This window comes from Mauremys mutica, chromosome 1, assembly GCF_020497125.1.
Source record: "Mauremys mutica isolate MM-2020 ecotype Southern chromosome 1, ASM2049712v1, whole genome shotgun sequence".
Lineage (NCBI taxonomy): Eukaryota > Metazoa > Chordata > Testudines > Geoemydidae > Mauremys > Mauremys mutica.
Genome location: NC_059072.1, coordinates 90,700,097 through 90,712,955, shown reverse-complemented (window position 1 = coordinate 90,712,955; position 12,859 = coordinate 90,700,097). Strand labels below are relative to the sequence as shown.

General features: G+C 46.5%; 1 protein-coding gene across 2 annotated transcripts in view; it reads right to left on the bottom strand.

The window, feature by feature from the left end:
* The window catches only part of LOC123365820 (titin homolog), a 40,617-nt gene that overhangs the window by 21,600 nt on the left and 6,158 nt on the right, over nucleotides 1-12,859 (bottom strand). The window contains exons 6-17 of one of the 2 annotated variants that reach the window (XM_045008812.1): nucleotides 12,512-12,601; nucleotides 10,893-10,958; nucleotides 10,021-10,110; nucleotides 9,554-9,619; nucleotides 8,280-8,387; nucleotides 7,735-7,800; nucleotides 6,378-6,467; nucleotides 5,911-5,976; nucleotides 4,638-4,745; nucleotides 3,417-3,482; nucleotides 2,079-2,168; nucleotides 546-611 (exon numbers count right to left, since the gene is read on the bottom strand). In XM_045008812.1, the coding sequence (XP_044864747.1) occupies nucleotides 546-611; nucleotides 2,079-2,168; nucleotides 3,417-3,482; nucleotides 4,638-4,745; nucleotides 5,911-5,976; nucleotides 6,378-6,467; nucleotides 7,735-7,800; nucleotides 8,280-8,387; nucleotides 9,554-9,619; nucleotides 10,021-10,110; nucleotides 10,893-10,958; nucleotides 12,512-12,601 (972 nt within the window). The remainder of the gene's footprint in view (nucleotides 1-545; nucleotides 612-2,078; nucleotides 2,169-3,416; nucleotides 3,483-4,637; nucleotides 4,746-5,910; nucleotides 5,977-6,377; nucleotides 6,468-7,734; nucleotides 7,801-8,279; nucleotides 8,388-9,553; nucleotides 9,620-10,020; nucleotides 10,111-10,892; nucleotides 10,959-12,511; nucleotides 12,602-12,859) is intronic. The other variant, XM_045008883.1, reaches the window with a different exon arrangement.

The following is a 12,859-nucleotide window of genomic DNA, read 5'->3' as shown; positions in this document are numbered from 1 at the left end:
CCAAATATAAGTTTACTACCTGCACTTACTGTATCAGGATGGGTGGCCTTATCCTCTGTCCTGCTGAAGTGCAAGGGGGTATTACTTATTTAGAAAATTATTTGGAATGGAAATAAAAGTCATCATATTGCCTCACAACATGACATGATTTCAAGATGCCAATCACATGGCATAATAAGGCTGCGGTGTTATATCACATTGTCAGATTTGCCCTTCCAGACAAATTGAAGTTGGTGGCACACTGTGGACCTGACCCTCCAGCGTCAAACACTCCCTGGACTGATGGAAAGAACCATACAACAGCTGTGCAGGCTTTCCATTCGCACAACCCTCACTGATGGAGAGCGATGCCAAACAGGAGAAATAGAGCTAGTCCAGTCACTAGGCATGTGGATATTTTAGTATCAACACCCACAAGCACTCGGTAAACTTGGTGAGGAGAAAACCACACTGAGAAATTTTCAAGACTTCTTTTGTTCAGTAGTTATTTAAGAAGGAATCACAATATTTTTCACTGTCATGGAGGCCTGAACCTCCTCACTTACCTGAGGCTTTCTTTCAAAAACTGTAGATGTGTCACCATACCTTCATATAGAGCATTCATTTCACTTCTGTCAGGCAGAGAATAATGAAAAGGAATTAGATTTAATAAAATATCCATAAAGTAATAACATCTGCACAAGCTAAAGCCCCTCCCAAAATTATTAGTCAGTCCTTCAGCAAAAACCCGAAACTGGCAAGACTTATATGGTTAAAAACATATCTGCTTCGGCTGGTGGCTTAGAGATCAGTGCTCTGCCCTGCCCTGTGGGAGATGTGTAATGATCTTAGCCACCCGCTCTCTGTCTCTTTTTCTAGGAGTCAGCACCAAGCAATGGTGCCTAGGCACAGCACTGAGCCCCTGGAGACAAGGAGGGCCACACATTGTCTCTCTAAGCAAAGAAGGAGCTGGCGTCTCAATAAAGGGCAAGGAGGACTGTAATGAGGCGGCCTGGCTCCCAGCCGAACCTGAGAGGGATGAGCCAGAACAGCCGCCTCAGTGGGTGGAGCCACCGCCGCCTGTCCCCGCCCCCCGGAAGTCACTGGGTGGGACAGGAAGTATAAAGGCCCGGGCCCAGCACTCAGTTGCGGCCCGGCCACTGGAGAGGACAGACGCTGGTGCCCGAGCTCCTGCTGAACCAAGCCTTCCCCGAGCCCGGTACCCTGAGGAGGACTGGCCGAGCCTGCCCCGAGTCCGGTATACCGAGGAGGAGTCAAGCCGACCTGTGCACCCGTCTCCTGAGGAGCCAATGCTGGTGGACCCCCCTGCCGAATCCACAACGATACAGGTACCAACGGAGGGGGAGATTGGAAGTGGCCCGGGGATAGCCGACCCCAGTCTGGCTGCCGCCGACCCTGAGCCTATGTCAGTGTGTTGCGGCCAGGATCCCCACTGACAGCAGCGGATCCACGCCGCTGCTAGGGCCCCGGGCTGGGACGCGGTGGAGTGGGTGGGCCCGTGTCCCCTCTGCCACCCCCCTCACGGGTGGCAGTCTCCCCCTCACCCCCAACGCTCAGGCTTAGAAGCCTGGACTTACCTGTTTGCTGTTCAGCCCGGCCTGAGGGTCTGAGCCCTGTACCTGTTGCTGCCCCGCCCTGAGCTAGGGCTTGGGCTTTGATAAACTGAACTCCTGTGTGTTTGCTCAGCCCCTGCCCGAGGGCCTGAGCCCCTGACCTGCTGTGTGTTTGCTCAGCCCCTGCCTGAGGGCCTGAGCCCCTGAACTGCTGGGTGTTTGCTCAGCCCCTATCTGAGGGCCTGAGCCCCTGAACTACTGCCTGTTGTCCCGCCCTGATCTAGGGCGTAGACTGTAAGACTGAACTGCTACTCAGCCTCCTGTAGTGAGGCGGCCTGGTTCCCAGGCACCCCGAAGGTGAAGAGCGACCCCTCACCTGACAAGGGGACCCATACACGGACCCTTACACAGACAAATGACAAGTACTGTGAAAACCTCAGGTATCCATTAGGAACATGAAGAGTTGTTTGACGGCCCCGAGGGTAGTGGTACAAAATGAAATAAAATTTCATATCACCAACTTACCTAAGTTTGTCTTCCACAGATTTCACAAATTGTTCTATCTTGGTTCCACCCAAATTTGTGAGCTTGCCTGTTGGAGCCTCACTTTCACCTCTGTAGGGCAGAGACATATCGGGGATGACAATTAACTCATTAGAAGCCTTCCCAGCATAAGAGCATTTATTTTATTTTGTAGAATCCCATTTAGAGAAGGAGAAAGGAGGAAATAGTTTATATCATTATAAAGATATTTTTCAGTTTCATGGAGGCTTCTCCATTTCCTAGATCTTCCTAGGACCAGAAATGCCAATATTGTTCTGGAGAGATTTCCAGGTCACGTTTATAGGTTCAAGATGTTCCTACAATTCAGTTAATGACTGAGGAAGAATCTGACACCTCACTCCTCCATATAAATGCACCTTGATGAATTTTGTTAGAAATATTGTGTTTTAGAGTTCCAACAAGTTCACAGGTGACAGGTGCAGTTGACAGATGGGAGGAGGGTGACTGGCCCCAGGTAAAGAGTCAATTTACAGAATAGCAACAAAAATACACGATACACACTTCTGATCACTAGTCTTCATCTTTTCAGAGGATTTATTTTGGTATTTTATGCTTGTGAACTGCGTCACTAGGGTACACCCTCTCTTCTCTCCGCCACAGTTCACCCCTTTCCACCCTCACCAGAATCCCAGCTGACACCCTTCAGTTTAGGAGCTTGTCCAAACTACCCCTTAATTAGCTGTTAGGGGGTCACTGTATACAAGATTCTCTCTTCCCCCTAGTCCCAATAGCAGTGAATGGTACCACAGCAGGTGCACTCACAGCGACTGCCAAATATAAGTTTACTACCTGCACTTACTGTATCAGGCTGGGTGGCTTTATCCTCTGTCCTGCTGAAGTGCAAGGGGGTATTACTTATTTAGAAAATTATTTGGAATGGAAATAAAGTCATCATATTGCCTCACAACATGACATGATTTCAAGATGCCAATCACATGGCATAATAAGGCTGCGGTGTTATATCACATTGTCAGATTTGCCCTTCCAGACAAATTGAAGTTGGTGGCACACTGTGGACCTGACCCTCCAGCGTCAAACACTCCCTGGACTGGTGGAAAGAACCATACAACAGCTGTGCAGGCTTTGCATTCGCACAATCCCCACTGATGGAGAGCGATGCCAAGCAGGAGAAATGGAGCTAGTCCAGTCACTAGGCATGTGGATATTTTAGTATCAACACCCACAAGCACTCGGTAAACCACACTGAGAAATTTTCAAGACTTCTTTTGTACAGTAGATATTTAAGAAGGAATCACAATATTTTTTCACTGTCATGGAGGCCTGAACCTCCTCGCTTACCTGAGGCTTTCTTCCAAAAACTGTAGATGTGTCACCATACCTTCATATAGAGCATTCATTTCACTTCTGTCAGGCAGAGAATAATGAAAAGGAATTAGATTTAATAAAATATCCATAAAGTAATAACATCTGCACAAGCTAAAGCCCCTCCCAAAATTATTAGTCAGTCCTTCAACAAAAACCCGAAACTGGCAAGACTTATATGGTTAAAAACATATCTGCTTCGGCTGGTGGCTTAGAGATCAGTGCTCTGCCCTGCCCTGTGGGAGATGTGTAATGATCTTAGCCACCCGCTCTCTGTCTCTTTTTCTAGGAGTCAGCACCAAGCAATGGTGCCTAGGCACAGCACTGAGCCCCTGGAGACAAGGAGGGCCACACATTGTCTCTCTAGGCAAAGAAGGGGCTGGTGTCTCAATAAAGGGCAAGGAGGACAAGTGACAAGAACGGTGCAAACCTCAGAGATCCATTAGGAACATGAATAATTGTTTGGCGGCCCCAAGGGTAGGGGTAGTGTAGCAGGGTGGACCCTGCTCCGGAGTTTTAAGGGGTTAGAAGTGGCCTGACAGAGCTGAGCTGATTGGGGAAGTGGCTACAGCTGGGGGCCACGCCCCAAACTGAGGAGCAGGGCCTTATAAAAGGCAGGGAAGCTAGGAGCCCAGACAGTCTCTCTTCTGTCTTCAGAGAGAGATGGGCCTAGCTGCTGGGAAAGAGAGACCAGGTACCTGAGTGCAGCAGGGCTGGGGAAGGCTGAGGAGCCGGGGAGCTCCAGCCTAGAAAGCCCCAGGCTGCGGCCTAGGAGTGGGCCGATAGGTACTGTGGGTTGCAGAGGGCGGCCCAGGGGTAGGACAAAGCAGCAGGTCCAAACCCTCCTTGCCAGGGATGAGTTGGCTGAGACTGCAGTCTGCCCAGAGTGGGGGGCTAGACAATGACTGGCAGTAGCCATACACTGAGGCAAGGTAGGGATAGAGGGTGAGGGGTACCTAAGGAGGGGAGACCCAGAGAGACGGGGGTTATTGCCAGGGGGCAGCACCCCAGAGAAAGGGGCACCGGGTCCAGGGAGGGACACGGGGGCCAGAAGACAGGTGGATCACCAGCCTGCAGAGGGCGCTCCGGCGCTGGATGGAGCTAATTCCATGAGTCACCAGCGGGAGGCGCCGCAGGGGTGAGTACCGCCCTGTTACAGGTAGAAAATGGAATCAGATTTCATCTCACTAAACTTACCTAAGATTGTCTTCCACAGATTTCACCAATTGTTCCATCTTGGTTCCATCCAAATATGTGAGCTTGCCATGTGAAGCCTCACTTTCACCTCTGTAGGGCACAGATGTACTGGGGATGAGAGTTAACTAATTAGAACCTTCCCAACATACAAGCAACACACCAACACCACCTTCTACCAAGTAAACCCGTACCCTCACAGAAAAAAAAGAGGAAGTTAATAAACTATATATATAAAAATAAAAATAATAAAAAACCCTACCCCAAGCAAAGTTACCCCAGAAAGAAAAGTGCCAGAGTCTCAATGAAAGCCACTCGAGACTTCGCTATTGCTACTCATCTTTCCGTGGAAAGTTCTAAGGTACTACCGTGATGGGTGGCAGGATAAAACCTTAACATAGGTTAATGATTGCAATAATCATTGGGGCAGGATGAACTGGGTAAGATAAAAGAAGACCTCACCAAACAAAACTCAAACTGAATCTAAAACCATTTCAGTTACGGAAAAAAAATCTGTCTAGCTATTTTGCTTAGAGCAGATTTCTTTTTTATTAAGGACACTTTTTTTTTATTTTGAAGAATCCCAATTAGAGAAGGAGAAAGGAGGAACTAGACTGTAACATTATAAAGATACTTTTCAGTTTCATGGATGCTTCTCTGTTTTCTGGTTCTTCCTAGGACCAGTAATGCCAATATTGTTCTGGAGAGATTTCCAGCTCAGTTTTATAGGTTCAAGATACTCCTGCAATTCAGTTAATGATAGAGCAAGGATCTGACACCCCTCTCTCCCATATAAATGCATCTTGATGAATTTTATTAAAAATACTGTCTTTGCTGAGTCCCAACAAGTTCAAAGATGACAGATGCACTAGGCAGATGGGAGGAGGGTGACTGGCCCCAGGCGAAGAGGCAATTTACAGAACAGCAACGAAAATACACATGTGCAAGGGAGTATTACTCATTTAGAAAATTCTTTGGAATGGAAATAAAAGTTATCATATTGCCTGACACCATGACATCATTTCAGGATGCCAATCACATGGCATAATAAGGCTGTGGTGTTATATCACATTGTCAGATGTGCCCTTCAAGACAAATTGATGTTGGTGGCTGCTTCTGGACCTGACCCTCTGGCGTAAAACGCTCCCTGGACAGGTGGAAAGAACCATACAGCAACTGTGCAGGCATTCCGTTTCCCCAGCCCCACTGATGGAGAGCAATGCCAAGCAGGTGAAATATATTTCACTGTCATGGAGGCCTGAACCTCCCAACTTACCTGAGTCTTTGTTTCAAAAACTGTAGGTGTTTCAGCATATCTTCTAATCGATCATTCATTTCACTTCTGTCGGGCAGAGAATAATGAAAAGGGATAAGACTTCATAAAATATCCATAAAGTAATATCATCTGCAAAAGCTAAAGCCCCTCACAAAATTATTAGTCAGCCCTTCAACAAAAAAACGAAACAACCAAGACTTATCTGGTTAAAAACATATCTGCTTAGCCTGTTGGCTTAGAGATCACTGCTCTGCTCTGCCCTGTGGGAGACCTGAGCCTCTGGAGACAAGGAGGGCCACATATTGTCTCTCTAGGCAAAGAAGGAGCTGGCGTCTCAATAAAGGGCAAGGAGGACAAATGACAAGAACTGTGAAAACCTCAGGTATCCATTAGGAACATGAAGAGTTCTTTGACGGCCCCAAGGGTAGTGGTACAAAACGGAATAAAATTTCATATCACCAACTTACCTAAGTTTGTCTTCCACAGATTTCACAAATTGTTCTATCTTGGTTCCACCCAAATTTGTGAGCTTGCCTTGTGGAGCCTCACTTTCACCTCTGTAGGGCAGAGACATATCGGGGATGACAATTAACTCATTAGAAGCCTTCCCAGCATAAGAGCACTTTTTATTTTATTTTGTAGTATCCCATTTAGAGAAGGAGAAAGGAGGAAATAGTTTATATCATTATAAAGATATTTTTCAGTTTCATGGAGGCTTCTCCATTTCCTAAATCTTCCTAGGACCAGAAATGCCAATATTGTTCTGGAGAGATTTCCAGGTCACGTTTATAGGTTCAAGATGTTCCTACAATTCAGTTAATGACTGAGGAAGAATCTGACACCCTACTCCTCCATATAAATGCACCTTGATGAATTTTGTTAGAAATATTGTGTTTTAGAGTTCCAACAAGTTCACAGGTGACAGGTGCAGTTGACAGATGGGAGGAGAGTGACTGGCCCCAGGTAAAGAGTCAATTTACAGAATAGCAACGAAAATACACAATACACACTTCTGATCACTAGTCTTCATCTTTTCAGAGGATTTATTTTGGCATTTTATGCTTGTGAACTGCGTCACTAGGGTACAGCCTCTCTTCCCTCCCCCACAGTTCACCCCTTTCCACCCTCACCAGAATCCCAGCTGACACCCTTCAGTTTAGGAGCTTGTCCAAACTACCCCTTAATTAGCTGTTAGGGGGTCACTGTATACAAGATTCTCTCTTCCCCCTAGTCCCAATAGCACTGTATGGTACCACAGCAGGTGCACTCACAGCGACTGCCAAATATAAGTTTACTCCCTGCACTTACTGTATCAGGATGGAAGGCTTTATCCTCTGTCCTGCTGAAGTGCAAGGGGGTATTACTTATTTAGAAAATTATTTGGAATGGAAATAAAAGTCATCATATTGCCTCACAACATGACATGATTTCAAGATGCCAATCACATGGCATAATAAGGCTGCGGTGTTATATCACATTGTCAGATTTGCCCTTCCAGACAAATTGAAGTTGGTGGCACGTTGTGGACCTGACCCTCCAGCGTCAAACACTCCCTGGACTGGTGGAAAGAACCATACAACAGCTGTGCAGGCTTTCCATTCGCACAACCCTCACTGATGGAGAGCGATGCCAAGCAGGAGAAATGGAGCTAGTCCAGTCACTAGGCATGTGGATATTTTAGTATCAACACCCACAAGCACTCGGTAAACTTGGTGAGGAGAAAACCACACTGAGAAATTTTCAAGACTTCTTTTGTACAGTAGATATTTAAGAAGGAATCACAATATTTTTCACTGTCATGGAGGCCTGAACCTCCTCACTTACCTGAGGCTTTCTTCCAAAACCTGTAGATGTGTCACCATACCTTCATATAGAGCATTCATTTCACTTCTGTCAGGCAGAGAATAATGAAAAGGAATTAGATTTAATAAAATATCCATAAAGTAATAACATCTGCACAAGCTAAAGCCCCTCCCACAATTATTAGTCAGTCCTTCAGCAAAAACCCGAAACTGGCAAGACTTATATGGTTAAAAACATATCTGCTTCGGCTGGTGGCTTAGAGATCAGTGCTCTGCCCTGCCCTGTGGGAGATGTGTAATGATCTTAGACAGAGAGCGGGTGGCTCTTTTTCTAGGAGTCAGCACCAAGCAATGGTGCCTAGGCACAGCACTGAGCCCCTGGAGACAAGGAGGGCAACACATTGTCTCTCTAGGCAAAGAAGGGGCTGGCGTCTCAATAAAGGGCAAGGAGGACAAATGACAAGAACGGTGCAAACCTCAGAGATCCATTAGGAACATGAATAATTGTTTGGCGGCCCCAAGGGTAGGGGTAGAAAATGGAATCAGATTTCATCTCACTAAACTTACCTAAGATTGTCTTCCACAGATTTCACCAATTGCTCCATCTTGGTTCCATCCAAATATGTGAGCTTGCCATGTGAAGCCTCACTTTCACCTCTGTAGGGCACAGATGTACTGGGGATGAGAGTTAACTAATTAGAACCTTCCCAACATACAAGCAACACACCAACACCACCTTCTACCAAGTAAACCCGTACCCTCACAAGAAAAAAAAGAGGAAGTTAATAAACTATATATATAAAAATAAAAATAATAAAAAACCCTACCCCAAGCAAAGTTACCCCAGAAAGAAAAGTGCCAGAGTCTCAATGAAAGCCACTCGAGACTTCACTATTGCTACTGATCTTTCCGTGGAAAGTTCTAAGGTACTACCGTGATGGGTGGCAGGATAAAACCTTAACATAGGTTAATGATTGCAATAATCATTGGTGCAGGATGAACTGGGTAAGATAAAAGAAGACCTCACCAAACAAAACTCAAACTGAATTTAAAACCATTTCAGTTACGGAAAAAAAATTTGTCTAGCTATTTTGCTTAGAGCAGATTTATTTTTTATTAAGGACACTTTTTTTTTATTTTGAAGAATACCATTTAAAGAAGGAGAAAGGAGGAACTAGACTGTAACATTATAAAGATACTTTTCAGTTTCATGGATGCTTCTCTGTTTTCTGGTTCTTCCTAGGACCAGTAATGCCAATATTGTTCTGGAGAGATTTCCAGCTCAGTTTTATAGGTTCAGGATACTCCTGCAATACAGTTAATGATAGAGCAAGGATCTGACACCCCTCTCTCCCATATAAATGCATCTTGATGAATTTTATTAAAAATATTGTCTTTGCAGAGTCCCAACAAGTTCAAAGGTGACAGATGCACTAGGCAGATGGGAGGAGGGTGACTGGCCCCAGGCGAAGAGGCAATTTACAGAACAGCAACGAAAATACACATGTGCAAGGGAGTATTACTCATTTAGAAAATTCTTTGGAATGGAAATAAAAGTTATCATATTGCCTGACACCATGACATCATTTCAAGACGCCAATCACATGGCATAATAAGGCTGTGGTGTTATATCACATTGTCAGATCTGCCCTTCAAGACAAATTGATGTTGGTGGCTCCTTCTGGACCTGACCCTCTGGCATAAAACACTCCCTGGACAGGTGGAAAGAACCATACAGCAACTGAGCAGGCATTCCGTTTCTCCAGCCCCACTGATGGAGAGCAATGCCAAGCAGGTGAAATATATTTCACTGTCATGGAGGCCTGAACCTCCCCACTTACCTGAGTCTTTGTTTCAAAAACTGTAGGTGTTTCAGCATATCTTCTAATCGATCATTCATTTCACTTCTGTCGGGCAGAGAATAATGAAAAGGGATTAGACTTCATAAAATATCCATAAAGTAATATCATCTGCCAAAGCTAAAGCCCCTCACAAAATTATTAGTCAGCCCTTTAACAAAAATACGAAACAACCAAGACTTATATGGTTAAAAACATATCTGCTTAGCCTGTTGGCTTAGAGATCACTGATCTGCTCTGCCCTGTGGGAGACCTGAGCCTCTGGAGACAAGGAGGGCCACATATTGTCTCTCTAGGCAAAGAAGGAGCTGGCGTCTCAATAAAGGGCAAGGAGGACAAATGACAAGAACTGTGAAAACCTCATATATCCATTAGGAACATGAAGAGTTGTTTGACGGCCCCAAGGGTAGTGGTACAAAATGAAATAAAATTTCATATCACCAACTTACCTAAGTTTGTCTTCCACAGATTTCACAAATTGTTCTATCTTGGTTCCACCCAAATTTGTGAGCTTGCCTTGTGGAGCCTCACTTTCACCTCTGTAGGGCAGAGACATATCGGGGATGACAATTAACTCATTAGAAGCCTTCCCAGCATAAGAGCACTTTTTATTTTATTTTGTAGAATCCCATTTAGAGAAGGAGAAAGGAGGAAATAGTTTATATCATTATAAAGATATTTTTCAGTTTCATGGAGGCTTCTCCATTTCCTAGATCTTCCTAGGACCAGAAATGCCAATATTGTTCTGGAGAGATTTCCAGGTCACGTTTATAGGTTCAAGATGTTCCTACAATTCAGTTAATGACTGAGGAAGAATCTGACACCCCACTCCTCCATATAAATGCATCTTGATGAATTTTATTAAAAATATTGTCTTTGCAGAGTCCCAACAAGTTCAAAGGTGACAGATGCACTAGGCAGATGGAAGGAGGGTGACTGGCCCCAGGCGAAGAGGCAATTTACAGAACAGCAACGAAAATACACATGTGCAAGGGAGTATTACTCATTTAGAAAATTCTTTGGAATGGAAATAAAAGTTATCATATTGCCTGACACCATGACATCATTTCAAGATGCCAATCACATGGCATAATAAGGCTGTGGTGTTATATCACATTGTCAGATCTGCCCTTCAAGACAAACTGATGTTGGTGGCTCCTTCTGGACCTGACCCTCTGGCATAAAACACTCCCTGGACAGGTGGAAAGAACCATACAGCAACTGAGCAGGCATTCCGTTTCTCCAGCCCCACTGATGGAGAGCAATGCCAAGCAGGTGAAATATATTTCACTGTCATGGAGGCCTGAACCTCCCCACTTACCTGAGTCTTTGTTTCAAAAACTGTAGATGTGTCACCATACCTTCATATAGAGCATTCATTTCACTTCTGTCAGGCAGAGAATAATGAAAAGGAATTAGATTTAATAAAATATCCATAAAGTAATAACATCTGCACAAGCTAAAGCCCCTCCCAAAATTATTAATCAGTCCTTCAGCAAAAACCCGAAACTGGCAAGACTTATATGGTTAAAAACATATCTGCTTCGGCTGGTGGCTTAGAGATCAGTGCTCTGCCCTGCCCTGTGGGAGATGTGTAATGATCTTAGCCACCCGCTCTCTGTCTCTTTTTCTAGGAGTCAGCACCAAGCAATGGTGCCTAGGCACAGCACTGAGCCCCTGGAGACAAGGAGGGCCACACATTGTCTCTCTAAGCAAAGAAGGAGCTGGCGTCTCAATAAAGGGCAAGGAGGACTGTAGTGAGGCGGCCTGGCTCCCAGCCGAACCTGAGAGGGATGAGCCAGAACAGCCGCCTCAGTGGGTGGAGCCACCGCCACCTGTCCCCGCCCCCCGGAAGTCACTGGGTGGGACAGGAAGTATAAAGGCCCAGGCCCAGCACTCAGTTGCAGCCCGGCCACTGGAGAGGACAGACGCTGGTGCCCGAGCTCCTGCTGAACCAAGCCTTCCCCGAGCCCGGTACCCTGAGGACGACTGGCCGAGCCTGCCCCGAGCCCGGTACACCGAGGAGGAGTCGAGCCGACCTGTGCACCCGTCTCCTGAGGAGCCAATGCTGGTGGACCCCCCTGCCAAATCCACAACGATACAGGTACCAACGGAGGGGGAGATTGGAAGTGGCCCGGGGATAGCCGACCCCAGTCTGGCTGCCGCCGACCCTGAGCCTATGTCAGTGTGTTGCGGCCAGGATCCCCACTGACAGCAGCGGATCCACGCCGCTGCTAGGGCCCCGGGCTGGGACGCGGTGGAGTGGGTGGGCCCGTGTCCCCTCTGCCACCCCCCTCACGGGTGGCAGTCTCCCCCTCACCCCCAACGCTCAGGCTTAGAAGCCTGGACTTACCTGTTTGCTGTTCAGCCCGGCCTGAGGGTCTGAGTCCTGTACCTGTTGCTGCCCCGCCCTGAGTTAGGGCTTGGGGCTCTACAAACTGAACTGCTGCTCAGCCCTGCCTGAGGGTCTGAGCCCTGTACCTATTGCTGCCCCGCCCTGAGCTAGGGCTTGGGCTTTGATAAACTGAACTCCTGTGTGTTTGCTCAGCCCCTGCCCGAGAGCCTGAGCCCCTGACCTGCTGTGTGTTTGCTCAGCCCCTGCCTGAGGGCCTGAGCCCCTGAACTGCTGGGTGTTTGCTCAGCCCCTATCTGAGGGCCTGAGCCCCAGAACTACTGCCTGTTGTCCCGCCCTGATCTAGGGCGTAGACTGTAAGACTGAACTGCTACTCAGCCTCCTGTAGTGAGGCGGCCTGGTTCCCAGGCACCCCGAAGGTGAAGAGCGACCCCTCACTTGACAAGGGGACCCATACACGGACCCTTACACAGACAAATGACAAGTACTGTGAAAACCTCAGGTATCCATTAGGAACATGAAGAGTTGTTTGACGGCCCCAAGGGTAGTGGTACAAAACGGAATAAAATTTCATATCACCAACTTACCTAAGTTTGTCTTCCACAGATTTCACAAATTGTTCTATCTTGGTTCCACCCAAATTTGTGAGCTTGCCTTGTGGAGCCTCACTTTCACCTCTGTAGGGCAGAGACATATCGGGGATGACAATTAACTCATTAGAAGCCTTCCCAGCATAAGAGCACTTTTATTTTATTTTGTAGTATCCCATTTAGAGAAGGAGAAAGGAGGAAATAGTTTATATCATTATAAAGATATTTTTCAGTTTCATGGAGGCTTCTCCATTTCCTAAATCTTCCTAGGACCAGAAATGCCAATATTGTTCTGGAGAGATTTCCAGGTCACGTTTATAGGTTCAAGATGTTCCTACAATTCAG